This window comes from Poromitra crassiceps (assembly GCF_964638095.1).
Source record: "Poromitra crassiceps genome assembly, chromosome: 21".
NCBI lineage: Eukaryota > Metazoa > Chordata > Actinopteri > Beryciformes > Melamphaidae > Poromitra > Poromitra crassiceps.
Genome location: NC_139638.1, coordinates 13,702,969 through 13,730,805, shown reverse-complemented (window position 1 = coordinate 13,730,805; position 27,837 = coordinate 13,702,969). Strand labels below are relative to the sequence as shown.

General features: G+C 43.7%; 4 protein-coding genes across 8 annotated transcripts in view; 1 reads left to right on the top strand and 3 right to left on the bottom strand.

The window, feature by feature from the left end:
* Positions 1-46: 46 nt before the first annotated feature.
* tmem216 (transmembrane protein 216) lies at positions 47-5,063 on the bottom strand. Its single transcript, XM_083657527.1, has 5 exons — positions 5,055-5,063; positions 4,881-4,974; positions 4,099-4,191; positions 1,240-1,441; positions 47-163 (listed from the first exon to the last, which is right to left on the bottom strand). Exons 2-5 carry the CDS (start codon positions 4,894-4,896, stop codon positions 148-150), a joined length of 327 nt encoding a protein of 108 aa, XP_083513653.1. The 5' UTR covers positions 4,897-4,974; positions 5,055-5,063; the 3' UTR covers positions 47-147.
* A 1,214-nt stretch (positions 5,064-6,277) lies between these two features.
* LOC310795513 (splicing factor C9orf78-like) lies at positions 6,278-12,907 on the bottom strand. 2 transcript variants are annotated; one of them, XM_083657576.1, is made up of 9 exons: positions 12,339-12,907; positions 11,875-11,934; positions 11,713-11,764; positions 10,658-10,740; positions 10,433-10,510; positions 9,805-10,002; positions 9,421-9,557; positions 8,164-8,271; positions 6,278-7,842 (listed from the first exon to the last, which is right to left on the bottom strand). In XM_083657576.1, the coding sequence occupies exons 1-9, from the start codon at positions 12,416-12,418 to the stop codon at positions 7,742-7,744; spliced, it is 897 nt and encodes a 298-aa protein (XP_083513702.1). In that variant the 5' UTR covers positions 12,419-12,907; the 3' UTR covers positions 6,278-7,741. The 2 variants fall into 2 exon arrangements, with proteins under 2 accessions (XP_083513702.1, XP_083513703.1); XM_083657577.1 differs by lacking the exon at positions 12,339-12,907 and having other exon boundaries at positions 11,880-11,911.
* Positions 12,908-15,736: 2,829 nt separating this feature from the next.
* uck1 (uridine-cytidine kinase 1) lies at positions 15,737-20,114 on the top strand. Its single transcript, XM_083657645.1, has 7 exons — positions 15,737-15,870; positions 16,320-16,479; positions 16,688-16,784; positions 16,877-17,019; positions 17,172-17,266; positions 18,672-18,720; positions 18,805-20,114. Exons 1-7 carry the CDS (start codon positions 15,778-15,780, stop codon positions 18,996-18,998), a joined length of 831 nt encoding a protein of 276 aa, XP_083513771.1. The 5' UTR covers positions 15,737-15,777; the 3' UTR covers positions 18,999-20,114.
* Positions 20,115-20,282: 168 nt separating this feature from the next.
* rapgef1b (Rap guanine nucleotide exchange factor (GEF) 1b) overlaps positions 20,283-27,837 on the bottom strand; it is a 90,095-nt gene continuing 82,540 nt past the window's right edge. For all 4 annotated transcript variants that reach the window (XM_083657511.1, XM_083657508.1, XM_083657509.1 and 1 more), the window contains exons 16-24: positions 27,187-27,279; positions 26,080-26,265; positions 23,498-23,582; positions 23,253-23,347; positions 22,440-22,518; positions 22,242-22,343; positions 22,062-22,159; positions 21,841-21,969; positions 20,283-21,493 (exon numbers count right to left, since the gene is read on the bottom strand). In XM_083657511.1, coding sequence (XP_083513637.1) covers positions 21,343-21,493; positions 21,841-21,969; positions 22,062-22,159; positions 22,242-22,343; positions 22,440-22,518; positions 23,253-23,347; positions 23,498-23,582; positions 26,080-26,265; positions 27,187-27,279 — 1,018 coding nt within the window. In that variant the 3' untranslated portion in view covers positions 20,283-21,342. The remainder of the gene's footprint in view (positions 21,494-21,840; positions 21,970-22,061; positions 22,160-22,241; positions 22,344-22,439; positions 22,519-23,252; positions 23,348-23,497; positions 23,583-26,079; positions 26,266-27,186; positions 27,280-27,837) is intronic.

Below are 27,837 nucleotides of genomic sequence, written 5' to 3'. Positions count from 1 at the left end.
AAACTCCTAAATTTAAATATAAAAAATACAATATCTTTATTTACAACAGAGGAAAACTTTGTACATTTTAGTACATCTGAGGTAAATGTGAAGTCTGCTGTTGATTTCCCCCTTGATGTTTGAGGTGATGAAACAGATTTCTCTGCTTCAATACACTTTTGACCTAAAAACACAAAAAAGAAGGAAAAACAAAAAGTTCAACATTTATAGATTTCAGTAGAAGTCAGTAATTTTTATTTAAGTTAATTTGTTTTATTCATTTATTTGCACACAGTAAAATCAAGAACAAATGAAAGATACAAGTGTGTGAAAGTATTGTGCAGGTAAGAGACAAGAAACCCTATGGGCTTATGTGAGGTCTCTTACTTAAGAAGTTAAACCAATATTAACAACAATTAGGTGTAGTGTAATGTACAAGGACTATGTGACTCAATAGAGAGGTTCTGAGTTTCAATTGATATATTGATTCCATAGTACAGTATAGCTCCTCTAGTGGATTGATATATTTATTCATAGTATAGCTCCTCTAGTGGATTGATATATTGATTCATAGTATAGCTCCTCTAGTGGATTGACAATTACTTATTTTTACTGTGATAGTATGGGGGGTGAAGAAGGTGACCTACATTTCTTGTATTATGTTTATGGATGTTAGAATTGTGCTGGAAGTATGACCTGCATAGTGCAGGGAGAGAGACAGGTGACGTTTCTCCTGCAGTATTGTAGGCTACTACATTTTAAATCTCATCCATCACAGAACATGTGAGTCCGTAGCTACGTTTAATTGTGTTTATTTTGACATGCTGAAGTAATAACCAGGTAATAGCTTTGTATTAACAATGGGTATATCTGGGTAACTAGACTGAACTTCATGTAATAGGCTAACAGGGCCAGAAACAAATGGTAATAATGGAACATTTTATTTCATAGTAATATTAGATTAAACAAAAACATCTACACATAGGGATTACCAGGAAACACTTCCCAGCTAACAATCTAATTGGTAATATTGGTAATATATAATCTAATATTACTACCATGTTGTTACCGAGCTATAATGTAAAGTGCTGCAATAATAATAATAATAATAATAAATATTGACCTGAAGCTTGACTTTAAAAAAATTACATCTCATCTCAAATCAAATCACAATATCTGTCAGTATGTGTAAAAAAAATAATATTTAGATATGTTCCACAAATGGTTGAGGCCTACAGCAGATGTGTGGTGTGGTGGTACCTGGAGAAGGCAGACAGGCCCAGCAGGCCCAGCAGCAGCTCCAGGCTGAGGAAGCAGAGCAGGATGCAGCAGAGCGGGACCTCCAGCCGCAGGACGAACGTCTGCAGAAGCATGAAGTACGCAGCCAGTGCTGCACAGGGCAGCCACACCAGCAGAGACAGGCTGGAGGCCAGGCCGCGCTCACACAGGTTCCCCTTCCAGCCTACACACACACACATTTTAATACCTTTATTTGTGTTCACATTTAGACAAAAAATCCTTGAACACAAACACAAATAGATGCACAATCAATGGGAAATCTTATAGTGACAGATGTATCTAGTCTGAATCTATGGATAAAGGAAACAGCGCCTCCTCCTTAATGTGGCGACTGCCAATTATTGCAGAAATAGAGCAGAATTTGGCCAGAGCCTTGGCTCTCGGTCTGGGAAGTCTTGCCCTCTGCAGGCCACTTACGACCAGCCTATGGACATTACCAAGGCTTCCAAATATGAAAACAAGCAATTTACAATTATACCCAAGCTGTAAAATGGCATCCTTGAGCAGTTGGTATTTCAAAACCTTGGTGATAAAAGCTTCTTCCAGACTGGAATCAAAAGCACACCCCACTTCCAAAATGGTGGCCTCTCTACTGTCCTCATTGACAACAACAACATCAGGTGTATTAGCTGTCACATTTGAAAAGATGTCATATTCAGTATTACACAGTTTGAACATGGCAGTTGAAACACGGGAGTGTTTATGGATTGCAACAGAGGATTATTTTCCAGTCTAAACAGGAGGGTGGGTTCGGTGTCCCAAATGTGGAGTGGATATACAACGCTACAAGGCTGTCCCACTTGATCAACATGCTGAACAGTGATGATAAAACTGTCAGGAAACTTGCAAGATCTTCCTTGTTTCTAGACATGAAATGGCATAAGGTCCCCCTAGCACGAGCCCAGTTTCCTGGGTTTCAGAAGGAAGCCCAATTCCAAGATGGACACGCGCTCTGCTGGTTTTGGGGTCTGGTCGGACTTGCCTGACCTCAACGACCTCTGTGTAAGAACTGGAGTCTCCCTGAACTGGGTCAAACCTGACTCGGATACTGTATTAGTATCTGAGGATATTATAACTGACTGGCTGACCTCAGTAAGGGCTACTGTTATTGACACTCAACAACATCTAGCACCAGCTAGTACACGAAGGTCCCTCGTAAGTTCCCCCCAGGTTCCCCTTCCAGCCTACACACACACACACACACACACACACACACACACACACACACACACACACACACACACACGCACACACACACACACACCTTACTACAGTCCCAGCCACATCCAGAACATAACTGTAGAGATAACTATTTTAGAAAAAATCTATCGTTATAAGTAAATAGAATGTCTGTGTCCCCCTTATAAAAAAAACCCCATAAACATCTAAAATGATAACCATAATTAGGGTATATGTTTTTTGTTATGTTTGTTTTTTACGGCGATATCGCTGTAGTGTGAATGCTTGAGCAACAACTATACTATAAAAACATGATTTATCAGTTTATGCAGAGTTGTCAAATGACAGCAGTAGAGCATACAGAGACAAATAACATGTGACAGAAACAGTAGGACACACTAAAGGCAGTGCTCGTTGATTATAATTTTGATATTTGATTAATCATTTTAGTCATTTATCAATAAAAAAATACCAAACATTTCCTGATTACGGTCTCACATGCAAAAATCTGCTGCTTTTCTATGTTTCATCTCATTATTAAAATGAATATTTTGTGTCCCTGGGCTTTGGGAACTGTGATGGACATTTTTCATTTTTTTATATCTTAGACTAAATGATTAATTCTAGTCAGATGAATCAATAATGGAACTATACGGTTGCAGCCATCAGATTCTGTGAACATTTCTGATGAGTTAAGTCAGACCTCACAATGTCAAAATAGAAGGGATGTGATATAAGGAATAGTTTTTGAGATATGAACATTTGTTTGACACTCGTATTCACTGTAAAAGGGAGCGTTTCAGACAGAGGCTGAACTGAGGGGCTGAACTGAGGGGCTGCACAAAGGGAAAGTACCAGTGTTCTGAACTTTATCATCTTCATTTTATTCTTGGTTTTCCACTTCCTCTCCTCACCCAGTTCACTTCCTTTACCTCACTTCTTTCCCTAGCTTTACTCCTCACTAATGAGTTATTTTGTTCACCGGTTGGTTCCCTCACTGATAGTCCCCATTCATTTCACCTGAATTCCTTCCCTCCTTATTTAAAGTCTGCACTCCTCAGTTTCCTCCATTCCTTCCACACCAATGCATGGGGCGGCATGATGCATAGACAGCACTGGTAAGCTAAACTTATGTTTTACTCTTAGTTTTAGATCCTTATTTCTTTATTTGTATATTTTAGTTGATGGACAACTTTAAAACCTGAAGTTTACATGGGCTTAGACTCAGCCCTCAGTCTTAATCCGTTTCACTCCTGTTTGGTGGCGCAGCTGACCAAACTTCTGGGAGCCGAGACTAACATGGGCTAACTTTGATTTGTTATCTTTTCCTAATCCTATGTTTGTTTTGTGTCTTCCAGCATTAAAGGGCAGCTCCTGTGTTTTTCCTCATTGCCCAAATATTGTGTGCTGGAACAATAAATACTTTCATCTGGACAAAAGCCGTTTCTGGACACTCATTACACTCATTACCGTTTCTGCATCCTAACCAACCCATGGTGACAAGTAAAACTTAGAGATAGATCTCTCCTTTACAACCAGATAAATATGGAGTTTTTTGAACTGTGAATCCTGCAAAGCTACTCTAGTGGTGTCCCAGAATAAAATACACAATATTGAATTATCGGCCAGTCGTGCACTTACCATAGAAGATGCGGAGGCTCTCCAGGCCGAGGAAGAGCAGCAGCAGCACCACATCCAGCACCAGGTTATCAGACGGGTAAGGCAGCAACGCGCCTGCAGGCGCACACACACACACACACACACACACACACACACACACAGGTAGGTCAGTCTGCAACACACACTATAACACGTCGTCATCTCCAGTTTGATGTTCTGTTCATGTTTTCATAAGGGTCACATCTTGTCATCAAGTTAAAAACAAGATGAGGTTCCTAAGTTCCTGAAAAGTTGACACTCACACGCACAAAGCAGCTTTTAGCCTGATGTAGCGCTAGAATGGCGTGCTGAGACGTTGTAGGATAGAAAATGTATAAATTCAGATTTTGATAATTGATTATTTGTTTTCATCCATTTATCAGTAAAAAGACAACTTTGCTGGTTTCAGCTTCACAGACGCTAAAATCTGCTGCATGCTTTTCTGTTTCATCTCATTTTGGCTGCTGGTGGAAGTAAGAAATTTGAAGAATCACTTTGGACTCTGGGAACGTGATTGTTTTGTTTACAGTTTATAGACTATTATTAATCTAAAAAATAATTGATTAATCAATCATTAAAATAAACATTAAATAGCAGCCATGCTATAATGTAAATGTAATATAATAATAATAAAAGTTGTCCTGTTGGTGCTTTTGGAGGAGCGGGGGGGGGGGGGGGGTCTAAAGCCTGGTTCATGCTTCATGTAGAAACACAATGCCATTAAAGGCAAATGAACTGCAGCACTGTGGCTGCATCTTCCAGACCTTTATAGATGAACATGAGAACTTCTGCCAGGAAGAAGGCTGCAAAATACCAGCTGTTCAGGTAGAGGAGAACCTGCAGCGCAACAGACGACAACTGAGGAAGACAGTCAAGGATAAATACGAGCGAGAGAGGGAGAGTACTGTGGCTCCACACATTACTATTTAGAAGGATACGATTGGTTGCCTCCCTGCAATGAAACAGAAAAAGGGAAATACAGGTGTTAGGGTTAGACTCATCCAACATTGATATCATTTATCATATCATGCAGTTTTGGCTCGATATTCGGGGTTCATCTTCCCACACATTTTCATGGACTTTTCAAGGATCCATAATTTAATTTTCCTGTGTGTGGCGGTGACTCTGAATCAATAGCAAAAATATTACTCTTTATATTGCATTTTAGTGCTTTCGAGTCACTGCATCACATTACATGGAAGCTATTGAAATCAAACAGGAATTCCATTAAAATATTAATATAAAATAGAAGCACTAAAATTCTCATACACACACACACACACACTTTTCCAAAACGTTCAGGGATTTGACTAATTCCGTGACTTGTCCAGGCCTGGAAAACGAGATTTTGAAATTGCATGTCTTTTGCAGGTTTTCCATGAACGTGGGAACCCTGTATAGCCTACTATCCATTATTGTAAGAGTGATCAATAGCGTACTACAGTGGTTGTCTATGAGAGGAACGTAACCAGAACTGATTCTGTGACATTTTAATCACACTCTACATAAGGTCGCGAATAGTTTATTATTACTAGTAACGCTAGTAGCCTAGTAGTGTGCCAGTCCCGTTTAGATCAGAGGCGTTTCCACTTGACAAGAAACACTGAATTTGGGATATTAAATGTCAAAACCCCACATTAGTTAAACCCAAATTGCTACATATTAACACTGTTGTGGCAGTATAGCGATGTTCACGTTATCTCGAGCTCCACACTACACGAAAAACGACTTTTTTCAGCTAACGTCCATGTAGGCTAATGTTAGCGGAGAAACTTCAAACCAGTAAATGTCGCAGCTAAACTTTGACACATGGCGACAGTTTTAGCTGGTATAAAAAAATAAGGCAACGTTTTTGTATCTTTACAATATTCGCCAAAATGCACGGCTACTCACCAGACGCCATGATTGATTACCATGGAAACCGCTTGTGGAAGTGACGACTGACTTCGTTTGTTAACTTTCCAGCAGACAGGGCGTTGCTGCCCCCTGTAGGTCACCTCTTACGTTACAGCGTTTATTTTTGGTAGTTTTTTTTTGTACAGGTTGTTAAACAATGAAACACAAATGAAAAATGACACATTTTACTTTACACTAACCACCAGCACGAGAGAAAGATAGTTCCATGTGTTTTTAATGACTTACTACACACACACACACACACACAAAAAGATTGTCATTAAGTCTCAACCATTTATTAAAACCAAAACAAGCACAATGAAGCACTGAAAACTATTTAAAATGCAGCTAAAAGCCAAAAACTGAACAAAGGAACACAAAGCACTAGCTTGCATTATACACTGGTTTAAAAAATATATATAATCCAATAAACAGCAGACACTCAGGATTTAACAATGAAATTAAACAACTCAAAATTCATGGTCCAGGGGCAGGCTAGCTGACATTAAAGATGAATACCACTCCAGATTTGACTCATTATAGTCTAGCCTACTAAAGTTCAATATTTATCTGTGAACATGAGCTCTGTTCCAAAGCTAGAAACCTTGGCTGAGTTCAGTTCCCTGCACACACACTCTGCAGGTGGATATCTTCTGCTTCTGAAGGTGAATGTCTTAACACACAGACATGTCCCTAGAAACGTGTCACCAGCAAAACCATTGTTCCCCTATGGTACTGTGCAACTGGTGTGTGCTCCTCTTCTTTTTATGCATGCATAAGAGTTCAAATATTCTCTAGCTAGGGCTGTACCAGACTCAAAATTCTCAGTCCAATCGGATTTAGCTGTTCAATATGAATATTTGACTTGCTTTTTCTTCTTCTTTTTACAAGACTATCTGTCAATCAGAAAATACATTGGCATGAGCTTGTTTGATTTGTTTGTGTAATTAGGACTTGGTTTTATGGTATTTATGGTATGTCCTGTCAACCATTTTATGTGAAGCACTTTGAATTGCCTCTGTGTATGAAATGTGCTATACAAATAAACTTGACTTGACTATTAATAGGCTGATACTTATACCAAAATAGGCTATATATCTGGACAAACCAAGCAATTGTATGTAAAATCAGATATTCAGCACCCCCATATTAACCAGAATGGAATGATCCTTGTTTCATAACCACATTTTGCGACTATTCGACTGATTGGCTCAAATCAGACTCCATCGAATGAATCGTCGACTATTTGGGGTCACCCCTAATATTCTCAACTTTTCCAGTCTTCTGCTCGTCAACGTCAGTTAGGCCAGTCTTCTGCTCGTCAACGTCAGTTAGGCCAGTCTTCTGATGTATGGGACAGAGGAAAACACGTGGTGGAAGGGTGGGACAGAGGAAAACATATGTCCGAAGCTGTCTGCCTAAATGCTTTTGACGCAGCTTGATGCTTCTGTGTGATCGCCCCTAGAGACTATAACATGAATCATTAAATTGAGTCCAATAAAAACAAGACATTCTGTCAGTAACCATTAATGACAACCCCTCATTTTGGCAGTAACAGTCTTGGAAGCCAAAAAACAAAAACATAAAACACAAAAAGGTGTATTTTACACCATTTACAAAAATCACAACGCTATTTGAGGACTAACCTTGTCCTATTAGTTTTCGCAAAAATATTCACAAACTCCATAACTCATTTAGACTCTTCCTCCATCGGGCTGAGAAGTTTTCCTCAGTACCGCCGATTCATCTTTTTGAATTTCTCATAGTGGTAGTCGTCTGTGGCCTTCTCATTATTTGGACGTTTGCGGTAGTTGGGTGGTGACGGTACGGCTGAGAACATGGACAAATATCAGAAGTCAGATTAACCAACAATTAACGAGAATTATTAGGAATTACTGTTCTGACTATACATATACATTAGAAGTGACTCAAAGCACAGTTCATACATTGCAATTGTGCATTGTGTTTTATTCTTTTGCAATGTGTAATGTATGTTGGACCAATAATAAGACATTTGTGGAAATAAAAAAGAGCTTTGTTGATCCACATCCTCTCTCTCTCTCTCTACACACATCATTTCTATATTGCTATCTTGAGGCTCAGTGCCGATATGGATTGTATGGTTCAATGTGGTTGGGTGTGCTCTCTTACCTTCTGAACCTGGTTTCTCTGTGTCGCCCACGCGCAGCGGCCTCGCTTTGGGCTCTTCTTCTCTTCTTCTGTGGTGCCTCTGTGGGGCGTTCACATCCTCACGATAGACTGAGGAAAGAGATTCATACAATGAGCCAAACATTCACCTCTGGTTATATCAACTTGAACCCTAAAAATGACAGCATGTTATCACAGAATTTTTTTGTTGAGATATATATAATATATACAGATACATACAGTATATATATACACAGGTATATATTAGGGATGGGCATTTTAAGCAATTTAAATACTCGAGTACTCTCCTTCTATTATGAACGAGTGCTCGAGCACTCGCGCGGCCGGGGGGGGGCGCGGGCTGTGTGATTACTATGGTAATGACTGAGCAGGGGTAATTTGCTGTGTATGGGGCTGTCCACACATAACGTTTGCATGTTTGCATGGAAAAAGCGCTACCTGGAGCATTTTTTGTCAGGAGAGGGACTGACTGATATTAGGTGACGCTAAGCTAACATCTAAAGCCTACCTTTAGACAGTATCTCCGATGGTTCGATGGATGGCATTAGCGCTTTGGAGCAGACAAGTTGTGAAACAAGCGAAGGCATTTGATTTCCAATACATGTCCATTGTTGCTGAATAGTGATCACCATGATGCGATGGTCTCCCAAAAAGTGATTATTTCTCCACATTTCTTGTGACTAACGTTATGGGAAACGACAGTGTAGTCAGTAAACTAGTGCAACGTTTTGAATGAGTTTTATCGGGCGTGCGCTATGAAGAAGCGTGCTTCTCATTCGGGAGAATATCTCCAGCCACCATTTTCGGGTAGAGCTGGAAAACTTATTGATGCACGTTGGAGGAGAAAAGGTATTTCAATGAATGAAGCAGCATCCTTGTATCAAAATACTCGTTGTGATGTTATATGGCGTGAAACTGTGGCTGTAACGCATTACTCAAAATAAATAAGGTTACAATAAACATTTTATTTTTAAAGCAACAAAGCGGATGACGTACTTGTACATTCTGGCTGACTGGCTGACGGCCGTGCAGTTGCTGCTGGTTGCTGCCAGATCCACATAATGATGCGTGCGTAGATCTTCTATACCATTTTTAAAGGGGTGGGGAGTGGGGCGAGTACCCGAACAGCAGAAACGTTACTCGAATACTGACGTTATGAACGAGTGCTCGAGTACCCGAGTACTCGCGCCCATCCCTAGTATATATATATATATAGAAAATCAGATGAATAGCACTCACATCGGTTGTGCTGGACATAGTTGACAGCGATGTTGGTGGGTACAAATGATGTGCCATGGTCCTTTTTCCTGTTCCTCTGCTCTGCCAAGAGTTTGGCTTTTGCTTCTTCTGTGAAGATGATGTTTTTTATCTTTGCACTAAAAAGCAAATTAAATAAACAAGTCTGTCAGCAACAGTGAACATGTTTTGTCGGCCAATGTTATGCTATAAAAACATATCAACTCTTCTCCACATACTCAATGCCTATAAACATATCAACTCTTCTCCACATACTCAATGCCTATAAACATATCAACTCTTCTCCACATACTCAATGCCTATAAACATATCAACTCTTCTCCACATACTCAATGCCTATAAACATATCAACTCTTCTCCACATACTCTATGCCGAGGTCAACCTCAGGGATTCCACTCAGCATCTGATTGGACAACATCTCCTCTGTCTTCTTGGCGGAGTTGACTCGGATGTTCTCGGGCAGTTCATACAGGTGATCCTCTGCGTTCTTGACCTTCACCTTCTGCTCCTCCGCCTCCATCAACCCCTTTTTCTTTTTCAGCTCCGTCTCGATGTACTTCATCCTGTTGACAATGAGTACATTCATACATTTAACCGAAATCCCCCTACAAAAATACCATTTACTGTTCGACTTGGGAACCAGAACTAGCATGACTAGCTGAGTTGGCCTACAAAAAGACGTTATTCCTGCGGTACTTTATAAGGAATGTTTAATAGAGCTAGTGCCATTTTGAGGAAAAAACAATCAATGCTACTTTTCTGTGTAATAACTATGCTATTGGAATTGCCTATTGTAGCCTATGAATATAAATGCTTCAGCCATTTAGTTGATTGATAATTATTGTAAACCTGGTTATTTAAAATCTCAGTAGGCTAATCTCTTATTTCATTCAAATGATAGTGATATTTTTGATTTCTACTTGACACACTTTACACTTATCAAACGTAAATTATAGATCTATTAAGTCAAACCTCCACACAAAGCATACATACATGTCTGCATCCTCATCTCTTCTGTTTGTTTCAGCAGAGAACGAGGTGCCCAGGTTGAGGTCTGTCTCATCTTCTTTTCTGCATATGGGAAAGATATTGTTTTAGCCAACATCATGTCACATAAGATTGCACAGACAAAGAGCACACATTTTAATTTAAAAATAAAAATAATACAAATTAAAATCTATCAATATGAGGCAGTGGTTAAAAGTGTATGTTGCTTACATGTCCCTACTCCAGTCTAAGTCTTTGGCTTTGACTTTCTTCATGTCCACAACCCCCCCTGTCTTCATTTTAAATGGGTCATCCTGCAAAAGAGATACAGGTAGAATAGTCACACAGGTGTAGCTTGAGAGCTCGTTTTCAAAAGTTTAACACTGTCAATCAATTATATCAATCCAAGCAAACTATAATTAATTAATCTGATATATGCTGATGATCTGGTGGTACTGTCTCCGTACAGTGCTGGCCTACAGCAGCTACTCAGAGTATGCTCTAGATATGGCATGATGTATGACATCAAGTTTAACTCTAAAAAGAGTGTGGTGATGATTGCTCGAACCAAGGAGGACAGGAAGCTCATCTTTCCCTCATTCTCTCTGGCAGGTGAACCGCTAGATGTAGTTAGGAAGGTTAAATACTTGGGCCACGTGATAAGGGATGATCTCTGTGATGATGACGATGTGCAGCGTCAGTCTGGTAAACTGTATGGCCAAGCCAACATGCTGGCACGCAAATTTCACATGTGTACAAATTATGTTAAAGTAGCTCTGTTTAGAACGCACTGTACTCCACTATATACAGCCCACCTGTGGTGCAACTATAGTAGTAAGAAAATGAAAAAACTTAATGTGGCATATAATGATGCTTTCAGAATACTACTCAAACTCCCCAGGTGGAGCAGTGCAAGTGAAATTTTTGTGACTAGAAATGTACCCACTTTTCATGCTGTTTTGAGGAATTTTGTGCATAGATTAATGTGTAGACTCACTGGATCTAAAAATAAAATTATTGTGTCCTTAACTGACATAATCACAGAGTGACACAAGGTACTTGTCTTGCTTCTGGAATCACTGGACCCGCAGCCTATATGTTTTTTTAAATACACTGTTTGGTTTTATTTTTTTACCATAAATGCCTGTGCTGACGCTTTATCTGCATCTCTTTTAAATGTTATTGTATTGCTTTTTTATGCTTTGTATTGTTTTTTATGGACCAATGGGTCTGAAAAATAAAGTTGATTGATTGATATAAACAAACAAATACTTAAAGCCAGCTACCTCAGTCTCGGTCTCCAGTTGTAGCTTTTCCCCCGCCATCATGTCGGACAAACTAGTGAAAATGAAATATAAATATTAATTAAATTAAATTCTAATTTTGTACAAGCAAAACATAATTAGGTAGCGATAACATTAGAATAATTTAGAGAAGTTATACGCTACCTGACCCCGGTCTGTCTCTTCCGCAGACTCTGAAGTTCTTTCGCTTCGTCCAGTTTTGCTCTAAATGAAGGGAGAGGAAAACACAAGTTAAACCAGTGGTTTGGTTTTCAAACTTTTTCACGTCAAGGACCCCTAATTAACTGGCACAAATTAGACCACAGACCCCCATTTGATCAGATTTTGTCCCAGGGTCCGCCCGCCGATACGATTTTTTATTTTTTAGATGTTTCATTACAGAAAGTGCATGAAACCCATGCCAAAAATAGTCATACATTATTTTCATTGTGTTATTTAGGGATGGAATTATAGTGAAAATAAATGATTCCCCTTTTGCTGGGGACCCCCTGGAACGCCCTCAAGGACCCCTGGGGGTCCTAAGACCCCAATTTGAAAACCAAACAAATTAGCTATGCTAGCTTCCAAGCTAACGATACCTCTAGATGATTTGAGCTATTCAACTTTACCTTACTTCGGCAGTCACCTCATCCTCCTCCTCTTCATCGGATGACTCCCTTCTCCTCCTGAACTTCTTACCTGACGACATCCTTCCACCTTGCTTTTCAGAGCTAGCTAGATCAACAAATGTATTCTGCTTTGTCGGCGGTGGCAGAGCGTTGTGTTGTGGCCTGTGGCAATCTGGCAGACTTTTCGGACACGTTTAACTGACGTACAATGTAACACGTCACTTCCGTCACTGTAAATAGATTGCACTATGAACTGAAGAGGATGCACTATCCATCAAATCCCTTTGCAATACCAACCCGTGCAATCCATAAAGGTACATGGACGTTACTCTGCAGAAACTACAGTAACAAAATCACGAATTGCTGTTTTTGGAGCTCTGCATGTCTGTGTTTGTCTAGCTAACGGCTAACATTCGCTAGCTAACCAACCAAACCGCGACTACTACAACAAGACATAAAGACCGAAATAGGCTACCTTGTTAATGTGTCTGTCGGAGACAGGGCCTAACGTTAACATTTAATATGAGCCGAATATCAGGTTTTCACCAGCTGCAACCCCACAGCACTTCCTTTTTCTCAGCTTCTTCTTCTGTGTTTTATGGCGGTTGGCATCCTTAAATGTTGCATTACCGCCACCTGAATTGTATCAGCTTCACAGTGCTAACTATTGACAGGTCCACTTTCTCAGCTATTCAGGGGAAAACACTGACATAGCCTACTTCTATTTCTATTTTTGCTATGTAAACGTTTAAATGTAAAGATAGGCCTATGCGTGCAATAACGTACTGATAGTCAGCTTACTCTGTAACATGTAGCTTTTATTAGCCTCTCAGGCTAGCTCCAGGACGCAATATTTTTTTTCCCATGATGGCGAAGGCATGACCCGCCCCTCTCTGCCTCTAATTGGCTGACTGCACTCGCCTGCTTCCCAGGCGAGCCAGAAGTCATCTCAAACGAGCCTAATTATAGCCTATACTTTCATTCAATGTCACGATGCTGCGGGGGGAAGTAGGCTACTTCATAGCTTAACTACGAAAATAGTGTCGGCTGTTTATCTCCCTTTCTGCTGCAGCATGTCCCCTCTCTCCCCCTCTCCTCTGCTCTCCTCTCCTCTCCCCCTGGTTCCCCCTCTCCTCTCCCCCTCTGCTCTCCTCTGGTTCGCCCTCTCCTCTCCTCCCCCTCTCTCCCCCTCTCCTCTGCTCCCCTCTCCTCTCCCCCTCGCCCCCCCCTCTCCCCTCCTCTCCTCTCCTCCCTCTCCCCCTCTCCTCTGGTTCCCCCTCTGCTCCCCTCTCCTCTCCCCCTGGTTCCCCCTCTCCTCTCCCCCTCTGCTCTCCTCTGGTTCGCCCTCTCCTCTCCTCCCCCTCTCCCCTCTGCACGGTGGCTCAGTGGTTAACACTGTTGCCTCACAGCAAGAAGGTCCTGGGTTCGAACCCCGGTCCGTCCCAGGTCCTTTCTGTGTGGAGTTTGCATGTTCTCCCCGTGTCCATGTGGGTTTTCTCCGGGTGCTCCGGTTTCCTCCCACCATCAAGAAAAACATGTATGTTAGGGTTAATACTCCTGTCAGTGCCCCTGACCAAGGTACTGGCAAAAGAACTGGAGTTGGTCCCCGGGCGCTGCACTGCGGCTGCCCACTGCTCCTAGTTCTAGGAAGGTTCCTAGTAGAGGATGGGTCAAATGCAGAGGATGAATTTCCCCAAGGGGATAAATAAAGGATAACTTAACTTAACTCTCCTCTGGTTCCCCCTCTGCTCCCCTCTCCTCTCCCCCTGGCCCCCCCTCTCCCCTCCTCTCCTCTCCTCTCCTCCCTCTCCTCTGGTTCCCCCTCTGCTCCCCTCTCCTCTCCCCCTGGTTCCCCCTCTCCTCTCCCCCTCTGCTCTCCTCTGGTTCGCCCTCTCCTCTCCTCCCCCTCTCCCCTCTCTCCCCCTCTCCTCTGGTTCCCCCTCTGCTCCCCTCTCCTCTCCCCCTGGCCCCCCCTCTCCCCTCCTCTCCTCCCCCTCTCCCCTCCTCTCCTCCCTCTCCCCCTCTCCTCTGGTTCCCCCTCTGCTCCCCTCTCCTCTCCCCCTGGTTCCCCCTCTGCTCCCCTCTCCTCTCCCCCTGGCCCCCCCGCTCTCCCCCTCTCCTCTGGTTCCCCCTCTGCTCCCCTCTCCTCTCCCCCTGGCCCCCCCCTCTCCTCCCCCTCTCCTCTGGTTCCCCCTCTGCTCCCCTCTCCTCTCCCCCTGGCCCCCCCTCTCCCCTCCTCTCCTCTCCTCCCTCTCCTCTGGTTCCCCCTCTGCTCCCCTCTCCTCTCCCCCTCTGCTCTCCTCTGGTTCGCCCTCTCCTCTCCTCCCCCTCTCCTCTGCTCCCCTCTCCTCTCCCCCTGGCCTCCCCTCTCCCCTCCTCTCCTCTCCCCCTCTCCTCTGGTTCCCCCTCTGCTCCCCTCTCCTCTCCCCCTGGCCCCCCCTCTCCTCCCCCTCTCCTCTGGTTCCCCTCTCCTCTCCCCCTGGCCCCCCCTCTCCCCTCCTCTCCTCTCCTCCCTCTCTTTTATACATGTCCCAAACAACGCAGGACAACGTGATTGGCTGGCTCAGATTTGAACAGATCTGAGCCAGCCAATCGCGTTATCCTGTGATGACGTAATGTGCTGTGCCCCATGACTGGTTGGACCATATATGGACTTCCTCCCCCCCCTGGCGGGGCTATCATAGCTGCTGACTGTTACTTACTGCACTACCTTTGCAATACCAACGCTGTGCAATCCATAAAGGTACATGGACGTTACTCTGCAGAAACTACAGTAACAAAATCACGAATTGCTCTGTTTTTGGAGCTCTGCATGTCTGTGTTTGTCTAGTTAATGTGTTGTTAGCTAACGGCTAACATTCGCTAGTTAGCCAACCAACCAGCAGCTAACATTAGCTAGCTAGCTAGCTTACCGGAAGCGATATTTTTTTGGATGATGGCGAAGGCATAACCCGCCCCTGGCCCTCTCTGCCTCTGATTAGTGGCAGCGTTATAAACCATAGATATGACTATATTAAAAACATAAACACACTGGCGTCTTTCATGCAGGCTAGCAAGCGTAACTGCTGTATGTCTGTCTGTCTGACCCACTGAGTCTGACGGTCTGACCACAGACTGTAGAAAGAGATGCAGGATAGCCAAGCGAATGTGTTTGGATGGAAGTTTGACGCTAGGCCAATCAGAGGCAGAGAGGGGCGGGTTATGCCTTCGCATAGCCTTCGCCATCATCCGAAAAAAAAATATCGCCTCCGGGACAACAACGCTTCCTACCCAGCGTGTGCACGTCTTTCTCGCCGAGAAGAGCCTGGTGACGCGAGGTTAGAGTCCCTCTGAAGTCTCGCGAGAAGAGTTCGTTGTTGGTTCAGCTCGTTCAGACAGCTAGCGACACGGCGAGCTAACAGTAGCTAGCAGTCTCCGCTGCAGGCTCTGACAGGCTGTGATGGCTGCTCTCGGACCCCTGGTCGAGGCGGAGAGGCCGCGACATCGTTGTCCGTTCCTGATCGGGGTTAGCGGAGGAACTGCCAGCGGCAAGGTGAGTGACTTCAGACAGAGGATCTCTTGAGAGTTTAGGATGTTTAGACTGGTCGCACATACTAGCTTAGCGTAGTTACTTAGCACCTAGCTAGTAGTAATAACATGTCTATTAGCGGTAATCCTCAAACTGTCAAACGGCTGGGCACGCCCCCGTGCCTCCTTGAATTGTTTCTTTACCAAGACAGGGAGATCGCATTTCTGCTACTAGTCTTAGCTTAGCTTCATGTTAATAATGGTAACTGCTTAGCTTAATGTTAATAATGGTAACTGCTTGTGCCATAACTCAGTCATGGTTTATCGCCCAAACACGCAGCTGGACCGGTCACCCACAAATAGCAGCTGCAGCTAACGATATCATAAGCTGCACTTTGCTTTGCCCTTGCCCTGTAACAAAGCATGATCAGAAACATACACAATACTTGAGTGAAGGACGTTCTGTTCCTCCAGTCCACAGTATGTGCCAAGATCATGGAGCTCCTGGGCCAGCACAAGGTGGACCATCGCCAGAGGAAGGTGGCTATCATAAGCCAGGACAGCTTCTACAGAGTCCTGACCCCAGACCAGAAGGCAAAGGCACTAAAGGGCCAGTACAACTTTGACCATCCAGGTAGGCCCGACTTTCGACTAATCTTGCGCGCACACGCACACACACACACACACACACACACACACACACACACACACACACACACACACACACACACACACACACACACACACACACACACACTTCATCATAGTTGCACGGTTATTGTGTACATTACATACAATATGTCTCGGTCATGCTGTTTACTATTTATTGCAATGTGTTGCAGATGCCTTTGACAATGCGTTAATGTACCAAACCCTGAAGGACATTGTGGAGGGGAAGGTGGTTGAAGTGCCGACATACGACTTTGTCACTCATTCCAGGTGAGAAGGAAGCGTTTCATGTTGATTCAGCAGAAATACACTTCTTCATATTCCACGTGGCCTTTGTGAGAAAACGTTTTGCTTGTTTCCAGACGCGAGGACAAAATCACAGTTTATCCAGCAGATGTGGTCCTCTTTGAGGGGATCCTTGTCTTCTACACCCAGAAAGTGCGTGACATGTTTCACATGAAGCTGTTTGTGGACACAGACTCTGATGTCAGACTGTCTCGCAGAGGTATTGATGACACACACGTACACACGTACACGTACAAACACACACACACACACACACACACACACACACACACACACACACACACACACACTATTCCTGATAGTGTTCTATCATTGCTTTCACTTAATGTGTGCTTCTGCTTTTGCCTGTAGTTTTGCGAGACATGAATAGAGGGAGAGACCTGGAGCAGATTCTCTCTCAATACACCACGTTTGTTAAGCCGGCCTTTGAGGAGTTCTGCTTACCTGTAAGTATCCGCTCTTCACTGTGTTTATTGTTGTCAAGACCTGGCTCTTAAGGCCATGACAAAAAAGTGAAACACGGTTTTAAGGTGCAAATGGAAAGGAATTTATTTAAGGATAATCAAAGTTTTAGAAGCTGCCAGCATCTTTCTGCAATTCATTCTCTATGTAAGGACGCGCTAAACGTGCTCCTCTTTTAATGAATTGAATTTAGCGCTGGTGGCATCTTTTGTTTTTGGAGGAGTGCTGTGGGCGTTTTAAAGCTGAAAAAAGTTGAACATTAGAGGAAAAGCGCGCTGCTCGTCTTTTCCACTCCTACCTTTTCTCCTCCCGAGGGATCCTCGACCTCCGCTGCTGCCAGAATGGGCAATAATCTGGCTTTCATGTTGACAGTGAACAACATCAAACAGACAGAACCAGCTGGCTACCGTCCGTGTGGTCGTTGTGTTCTGATCTGTACTGCACGCGACTGCAGGGGGAAACAAAACGGAGTCCAAAAAAAACGTTCCGTGCGCTGTGTTTTGTGCACAATGGAAGCGCTCTCGACATGATTTTCATAGCATTCTGACTGAAAAAAACACTTTTGGTGGGAATGTCCCCCAAGTCAGTGAATCAGTGGTGTAAGTGAGTGAATGTGTGACAATGTAAATGTAAGTGGGGGGTTGTAAGGTGTGTATTGTGTCAAAGCAAAAAACAACCAAAACGGCCACGCCGAACAAAAGTAAGGCTGCTGTAATGTAGGTGTATGTAAAACACCTGTAGAGCACTGGCCAGGTGCTCCCAGTTGGCCTATTAGAGAAGGCTCCTCCTCCCTGGACCTGAGGGAACAGGCTCCTCCTCCCTGGACCTGAGGGAAGACACACAGGTGGAAACATACAACAGGCCCAGACAGCACATAGAGGCCCGTCACAATTATCCAGAGGAAGATGTTCACTTTTCCTACCTGAGCAAGTATCAACTAGCACATTGCTTTCCAAATTGTGTGCCTTGGGATTTTGTGACAAGTGACAACCAGACAGTATTTCAAATATAGCCTCCAACTATATAAAAAAAGATTATGAGTGCGTTGCATTTTTGATTTACTACCTATGTCAATACTTTGTAGGCGCTCATTTCCGAAATAATACACAGGCAAATTGTATACCCTGTAAAATAAATCTTTCGAATCTCCTCAAACGACCCCGTTTTTTTTTTAATGAGTAATATAGTTATTTGTCCAATTTTATTTGGCATTAGTGAATAAAAAAAACATTTACAGAGTGATAACATTTATAGAGGCTATTTTGCATAGATCTATAGGTGCGCCTTTTAATTGTGGCTTGCCCTTTGGTGTGCCTCGGGCACAAAAACTTTGATAAACCACTGAACTAGCGACCCCTTTCCAGTTTTAAAAATGTCTTTATCTCTCAGACTAAGAAGTATGCAGATGTCATCATCCCAAGAGGAGTTGACAATATGGGTAAGTTGTTTCTCTGTTAACAAGTCTTACCTTCTGTGCAACATAATTTTTTTTAATCCTTATTCTGCATGCATCTCTCACCAGTGGCCATCAACCTCATCGTGCAGCACATCCAAGACATCCTGAACGGTGACATCTGTAAGTGGCAACGCGGGTCCCTCAACAGCCACGCGAGGAGCCTCAAACGAGCCATTTCTGAGCAGGGCGACCTGCAGAATGGAGCGCCCAATCCTCCAGGAAAGAGGGTCCTGCTGGAGCCCAGTACTCGCCCCCACTGAGATTGTGTCTCGTGCATGTGAGAGAGTGTGTGTGTGCGTGTGTGTGTGTGTGTGTGCATGTCTAGACTGTGAATATGAGTGTGGAGTTGGGGTTGCTGCTACTGATCAGGTGTAGGATGGGTCAGCAACTGGGGCGCTAGCCGCACCCCCTCCAACTTTTTAAATCACCCACAATCCCATGTGCAAGCATGTACTCTAGTGCTGCAACATTTTCACAATCCCCTTGTAATTATTGGTGCATTGCTGGTTTATGAGCAAACACAAATCATACTTCACAATCATCATCTTCCATGTATTGATGCATTAGGGATGGGTATTGTTTAGATTTTTTTCCGATACCGGTGCTAAAACGATACTCCTAAAATGGTACCGGTGCCTAAACCGTCCGATACTTGTTAACATTTAAAGCACTTTTTTTTATGATAATTTCTAGTGGTTTAGGGTTAGTGGGGCGCTCCAAACCATCATGTTAGAGAAGGTGCATGCAGCACCGGTTTCGGACGGATACTTCACTGAGCAGCTCGGGCATGACACCGGAATGAGGCACCTAAATCAGCGGTCCGGTAAGTATCGGTTGTAAATGTACAGTACCGGCTTTCGGTACCAAACCCTACTGATGCATCACTAAATGGTTTATGAGCAAACAAAATCATACGTCAAAATGATGGTCTTCCATATTTTCTTCCCTTTGTTCTTCATAATATTGCTGTGGTCCGACAAGCTGTTTCTGAAAGGCTGATATAACAGACGGTAGCACTGTTCAATGGTTCATTTTAGTTGTGGTTTTGCACATTCAGGTTTACTTGACCTTTGCTTTTCATTGACACCTCAATAAGTACTAAGTCGTGTATATACTATACTATACTATATTTAAATTCACATGCACTGGTTGTCCTGTTGCTTTCCCTGGTTTTTCAGGTTATTCTTTGATAACTTATTTAATGAAACAAAGTGTATGCCAAACACTCATGTATGTTTTTAGCAGTGTTAAGCCTGTTCGGTATACAATGCTGTATCTTTTAATCTATCAAAGCTCTGAAGTCATGCCTTAACTTTTAAAAATTCATTTTCCACTTTTTTCCACCACATTGTGAAACAATAAATGAAAATGAAGTAAAGAGTCATTTCTATGTGAATCCCGAGGAAGGACAGGAAGCTTCTGAGCAACACAGCATGTATAGAAACAGGGTTATATAGAAACAGTATATACTGTCTCTCTATATACAGTATATATATAAACAGTATAAAGCGTATAGAAACAGAGCTGTTTTATTGGAGTTTGAGAGCACAGTGTGATGTGGTGGTTTTGACAGTTCTCCCAAAGAGGAATCAAAATGATTTACTACAGCACAATATGGAATGCCAGACGCACACGTCACCGAGGACTTCAGTCACACACAAACACTCTTGCACACCAACATGACTGGGACATGATTCTGATTGCCTGATGGTTCTCTATACTTGAACATGGCACACAATGACTCAGTATGACGTTACATAGATCACAGCATCTTTAGTAATTCTCTTTTTGTGTGGTTTGCTTGCTTTTTTTAGTGCACATAGGTATTATGGCACTTGGGAGAAGCTAAGCTCTTCTCATTAGCATAAGCATCCTTTTTAAGAACAAAAGGAGCACTGTATATAATACATTTCATAACCATACATGATTCTTACACAAAATGTTTCAAAAACAAACTTGTCGGGTTCCAGTCCTTAATGGCCATCCTCTCCTCGAGGTCGAGTCCCCTCGCGTCCCCAGCAGTCTCTCTAAGTGCAGCTGGCGTTTGACATCACAGTTCATGGCGGCGCTGCTCTGGACCATTGAGGAGGTTTCTGCTATTCGAGGGGGAACTCAAAGAGTCGGGGAGGGGGAGGAGCTGTAGAAGATGACCAATAAATGGGCACGTACATAAAGGAAGAGGAGGAGCATCTCGGAGAGTAATGGACCAGTCACCTCAATCTCACACACACAACAGCTCCACTCTAAAACAGAGAGCCCAGGGAGCAGACCTCCCTGTCGGCTCTGTGTGATAGTGTCTTCACTCCTCCTCGCCACCAGGCGTCCTCCTGTCTCGGCATAGTCACTGAATCTCTCCCTGTCAAACACCAGAGCCACCGTCATCCCAATGAAACGTCTCCCAGAGCCGCAGAGCTCCTTGTAAACCTCGGCCGCTCCTCCGTCTCCTGTAGTTTGTTCTGTAGTCCCACGATGAGTCTGTCCCGTGAGCTCCAGCAGATCCTTTCCAGCCGTCTCTCGCTCAGTCTGTAGTAAAGTGGAGTTAGTGTCATGAAGCACAGTTGGAGGTCAGTCTCTGAGCCTCGGGGGCAGAAGACCCGCAGGCCCCTAGGTCTTCTCCTCGCGGTCCGTCTTGCGCCTGGTGATGTTCCTGGGTTTGATCTTCAGGGAGAGCTCCCACAGCGCCTCCTCCGCCAGGTGGTCGCCGAAGTCGTTGAAGAAGGAGACAATGTCGTCGTTGCGCTTAAGCTCATAATGCCTGAAAGATGCAAGAAGTCATTAGTGAGAGAGAGAAACAGCCAGTGCAGATATGACATTTTAATGCCATCGGGCCAGTGTGTGTCGTGTCCTGTTGTGCGTGTGTGTTGTGTCCTGTTGTGTGTGTGTGTGTGTGTCCTTGTGTGTGTGTGTATCTGCCTTTGGCCCCGATGTCACGATCGTGACACAAAACGTGACTGACGGACACGTTTCCGTCCGCCTAGATCATTTTGTTATAGGATTTCCAATGAGTGGTAAATATATTTCTTTATAGTCTATAATCAATAATAGCACTATAGTCAACAATATTGACTTCATGCATCTTTTTAGCAGACCCAGTGAACTTACACTTGCTGGAAGCGCCGCATGCTGTCCAGAATGTTAAACTGCTGCCAACGTTTGGAGAAATTGACCTTCCCCTCAATGAGGTCAGGGTTCCCCAGGTGGACAAACGTCAGGTCTTGGAGAATGAGACCCCTGAGGGGAGGAGGAGCGTTAAGAGGGACAATACATGGTGACATTCTATCAAGACGCATGAATGTGGACACACCACATCTCTGTCCACTTACAGGTACGGGATACATGGAGGCTCCACCTCAGCCAGAGCAGCTCTGTAGGCTCTGAAGGACGAGGAGCTGTCAATCAATGTGCAATATTCCTCCAATCCCTGAGGAGAGAAGCAACAGGAAGTCACACCCACACATTCATCTCAAGCTCTACATCAGTAAGCTGAGGAATGTGCTGTTCACCTCTGAGGTCTGTTTCTGCCACTCCAGTCTCCGGATGGGGGCCGAGTCCAAGGCGGACAGTATTGCCAAGTAGGAGTTGAAGTTATTCAACTTTCTTAAGTGCTACAATAAGAAATTGATATAGATGTGAAAGCTGCACACAACACGCAAACTACGGTATATGGTGTGAAGTATTTTTGCACGTGTGAGGGAACTTACCTTCATGATCTTGATGAACTTGAGAAGCAGCTTCTCTCGGTCCTGGGCTTTCTCCTGTTGAATGATCAAAGAGCGCACCCTAGAGGGCAAAGAGGAATATGGTTATATGCGGTGTACCAAGCTGGTGTAATGTCTGACTAATGGGATCTTTTTGCTCTGTGAGACCCAGAACTTGTGTCCATCTACACAGTGCTGGAGTATCTCTGGCACACTTCCCTGACTACAGACAGGCTAAAAGGCTGGACAGCAGCAGAAATGGACTTATAAAATCATACTTGGCAGAGAGGAACCTGGAGGCTCTCTGCACTCTATCAGAGAGACGCACTCAATTGTGACTTGGCTTTGCCAGAACGCTGCTAAAGTCCAACTTCAGAGACTGCCCCCCTTCAGGGAGGAGAGGAGATTACAGGTTGTCAGAGAAGGAACTCAAACAAACTGGCCATCTCAAGATGTCCAACTGAGAGGTAGAGGAGATCACCAATCCCCTACGTATATGTATATGATATATATATATCTATATATATATATGTATATGTATCTATGTGTCCACTCCTAAATTACAGTGGAGATGTGAAATATTTGATTTGAGCTTAGATAACCGCAACACTTTTTTTGGTCTACTTAGTATTGATGCTTTGCTTAACAGCAAAATTATTTGTGTTGAATGATAATTGTCTTTATGGACGTGTAATAATGCTCAAAGGTCAATAAACAATACACATGGAGGGTAATGGCCACCATTGAAGGGGTCATGTGAGATGTGAGGACCCTGATGAGGTCAGAGAGCATTATACATGATGGAGGACATCTTACCAATAGCTCATATTGTTAAAGTGCTCAGTGAACTGAGTCAGGTTGGGACTCTTCTCCTCATTCTGCTCCTTGGCCCAAAGTAGGACCTCAGGAATCTGAGGGGAGAACGGGAGAGAGAGGAACAAGTTAGAGCAGCTCAGTGGAGCTCAGTGTCAAAGCCTCTACGTCAGTGTGGAGGAGTCATAATAACAACAATACAAACACACAGAAGCCAGGTTCTCTGGGAGCCACCAACCACCACGTACCTCGATCTTGTAGAAGAGTTCTGCATCGAGAAGAGTGAGCTGATCGGCGATCTCATGACTGCGGAAGTCGTGGAGCGTTCCAGGCCTGTACACACACACACACACACACACACACACACACACACACACACACACACACACACACACACACACACACAGCATTAGATGATGTCTTCATCAGCAGACTCATTCTGTGGGCTTGTGCAGAGTAACTGAAGAGACAGTGCCAACAGAAGTCCAAAATGCTTGACTCAGGTAGCTCCATTCTAGCATTAGTCTCGCTGGCCAGCCTCCTCTCCCTTCCGTCCGAGGAGTCTGGCGCCGCAGGTCTCCATAGTGGGATTGTGATGGGCGGCGCTTAGCGGCAGTGCCCTTGGAAAATAGTTTCCAACAATCCAATTTGCCGTTTTCAGCACGTAGCAACGAGCTAGCGTGTATGTTTCTGCCGTTAGCTTGCTAGCTAGTTAGCGTTGTTGTTTTCACTGAGGCGGCAGGGCACTGTTTACAGCGACACACAGGGAGGAGGGAGCGGAAGCCGCTCTGATTGACGTGGTCGGAGCCAATGACAGAGTTTGTAATAAGCCGGGAGCGGACATCCGGCTGCCACCGAAACAGTCGCTCCAATGGGAGAGCAGAGTAGAGCAGGGGAGGGTTTATCCCAGTTATGGAGACCTGCGGCGCCAGACTCCTCGGACGGAAGGGAGAGGAGGCTGGCCAGCGAGACTATTCTAGCATCAACGTAGTCACCTTATCATTTGCCCATATCAGGAGGCTTCTGCATACATCATTTTGTAATCCTTATTCCGTTTTAGACCCGGAAGTAGATTACTCCTACCTTCATCATTTTTAGACTTGCCAAAAAGCTGTTTTCAAGCAAAAAAAAACAACAACTGTCGGATGAGAACGTAACATCCAAATATGTGACCAGTTTATCAGAATAAAGCCTATTTGGACATTTTTAACGAGCAGTGACGAGCGCCGACTGTGACCGGTCAGACTAGCTAGTATCTGTCAACCCAGCTGGCAGTGAGAAAACACTGTCCACGTGCTTCATTGTAACTAGTTACTGGTTTGGGGGGGTAGCCGATTACTGTAAATGTATTAATGTATGCTTATATGTGAAAGCATGAGTATACTTCTATGTTTTTAAGGTGGACCCCAGGAAGAGTAGCTGTTACCTCGGTAACAGCTAATGGGGATCCAAATAAATAAACAAATCCAAATAAATAAACTGTCCACGTGCTTCATTGTAACTAACGTTATGCCGACCACGCGGTCAGCAGACATCGGCTCCTCGCAGCAGTAACGCTATGAGCATGGAACTCGAAGTTGGCCACACTCGCTGCAGTGTATCTGCTGAATGATGCCAAACTTCATTCATAGTTTACAGTTTATCGATGTTTACAATGCAACCGGCCGGCCGGCACGCTTGACCAGAAGAAGAAATACAATTGCCACTGACAAGGAAGAGAAAAAGTGGGCGTGGCAAGGTGAATAGTGGACCTTTAACGATAGTTCCAGAAGTACGTGGCGGACCGTTTGAATGCATAAAATAATGCTATCATAATGCTGATAATACAATTTGATTCTTTGAACGTCTTAGGCAAACACAACACGCTTATTTGAGCTGCCAGCGCCTTTCAATTCATTCTCTATGTAAGGACGCGTTAAGTGCGCTCCTCTTTCAAGGAATGCACCTGGCGTTTAAGCGCTGGTGGCGTCTAGTGTTTTTGGCGGAGCGCTCTGGCCGTTTTAAGTTGAAAAAAGTTGAACGTTTGGAGGAAAAGCGCACTGCTCGTCTTTTCACTCCTCCTACCTCTTCTCCTCACAGAGGGATCTTCAGAATTGGCAATAATGTGGCTTTCATGTTCACATCAACAACATCAAACAGAGGAAACCAGCTGGTTACCGTCCATGTGATCGTGTCCTAAACTGTACTGCACGCGACTGCAGAGGGAAACAAAACAAAGCACAAAAAAACGCTCCGTGCGCTGCGTTTGGTGTTTGGTTGTGTTTGGTGCGCAATGGAAGCGCTCTCGACGTGATTTCCAAAGCGTTCACACACTTTGTCGCCTCACCGTTTCAAAGTACATCACAAACTCTACAGCACTGCCTAATAATATATATATATATAATATATAATATATATAATAATTACATACTATAAGGAATCTGCCTAATCCACAACCTTACTTCTGGGAACTATTATGAAGTAAAAAAAACTGGTCCATTGGAGTGAATGGAGATGACAACTCTTATATCTCTATGGCTCTGGGCCTTGTACTAACTAGGCAATAAATCAATCAATATTTCTTGAATCAGTCACTGAGGGTTGAAAGGCCCAAGAGAAGCTCCAACAACTACTTGTACCGCTGTACATGTGTGTCCGTTTCTGTTATCCTGTCAATAAGCTGTACATGTGTGTCTGTTTCTGTTATCCTGTCAATAAGCCGACACCTGTTTGAACATGAACGCTCTCCCTCTTGAAGCCGAACAGTAGCATTGCTCTACTCTACTGTAGCATCAACACAAGCCTCACAGGCGGAGCTCAGGGAGAAGTGACCCATGACCCCCCATGGTACCTGGCAGAGACCCCGCGGGCAGCCAGCGGCTTCAGGGAGTTGGTGTAGCGCAGCAGCTTCTTCTGCTCCACCTTGTCCAGGATGTTCTTGCGGAGAACGCGGGCCAGGCTGAGTTCACCGTTACACACCAGCCTGAAGACCAGGTCCATCAGCTGCTTCAGGATATCTTCTGTCAACTCCACCAGGCTGCGGGGAGGGGCATAACAGGAGGGGGGAGGGGGGCGACAGGAGGAGGGATTTAATGTTTTGGGATAGAGCATAAATGTATATATGTATAATATAAAATGACCATAACATGTTCATAAAAAGGGGGGGGGGGGGCATTAAAATGCTATTCCTTTGATGTTGGATAATTGAGAGAGTGGTTGTGTGTTCAAGAAAAAGTATCTTCAAAAGCTAGAAACTATGAAGCAACAATCTCTTGATGCAATCAAGAGGCAAATATCCAGGAACAGCTCCATTCACAGTAACAGGCTATGTCCTTGGTACATAGAGACCAGGGTGATTTTGCAGGGTTATGGACAAGTTTTCTAGTTATGAATAAAAGCTCAAATAGTTAAAAACATAAACAGGCTCCAGTCATTGTGAGTGATCTAGCTTCAGTCACTGTGAGTGGTCTAGCTTCAGTCACTGTGAGTGATCTAGCTTCAGTCACTGTGAGTGATCTAGCGTCAGTCACTGAGAGTGATCTAGCTTCAGTCACTGTGAGTGATCTAGCTTCAGTCACTGTGAGTGATCTAGCTTCAGTCACTGTGAGTGATCTAGCTTCAGTCATTGTGTCTCCAGACGCTCAAAAATCACTGCTGCTTTTTTAAACACATAGACTATAGAAAAAAAAACATTTCACAAGCTTTGCTAGGATGTAAATCAAAAATAATGGATTTTGATTCAACAATGGAAAGAACAGGCCTATTTAAAATGTCAGCATTAGCCATTTTATAATAAATTACATGACAAACAACATCTATTCATTTGGTCACTGCCAGACAACTTTTCCCTCCTGTACCCTCCACATATGCTTGGAAAGTGTCTTGTGCCCCCTGAGAAGGTGCCACTCTGAAAAGCTGGGCTCTAGATGAAGGACAGAAAGGTGGAGGCGTTACTCACCACAGTTCATCCACCACACGAACCAGCACAAAGAAGGTGTTTTTGCTCACTCGCTTTTTGAAGGTATCTGGACTGTGGCAGAACCTGGTATATGTGCTCCGTGGTCAAGGACAATGACAACACATCTAGATCGGCAGTTTAAAATACAGTCAGGTTCATCGTTATTGTATAAGTTCATCGCCCTTTTCATACTAAGTTCTTTATATATTTGAAAGAACATCATAAGAATTTTTTTGTGAAGGTTTTATTTGAATAAAGGGAAGTACACACTCTCATGCTTCATTTTGGGCGAAACAATATTTTCCATTCAAGGTTGTTGTAATGTAATTTTTGCTCAACAAAGCTTTCTGTCAACAAAGAGTCCCCCGAATTATTTTCAATAGGATGATAGGATGGACTCCAATGCAGAAAGAATGAACACAGCATGGAATGTGTTGTTCACTTAGTGATGAGAACGTTTCAGTATCAATATTTAGCCTATATATTATGCAAGGATATATCATTACTTTGCAAACATAACTACTCAATAATTCACGGAGCAGACATATATGTCATATATACATATATGTATATGGCCAGACATACTGTATAATTATACTGTAGACTGGACAGTCGTTTGGTTTCGATCCCAGCTGGGAAAATCTGGGAGGG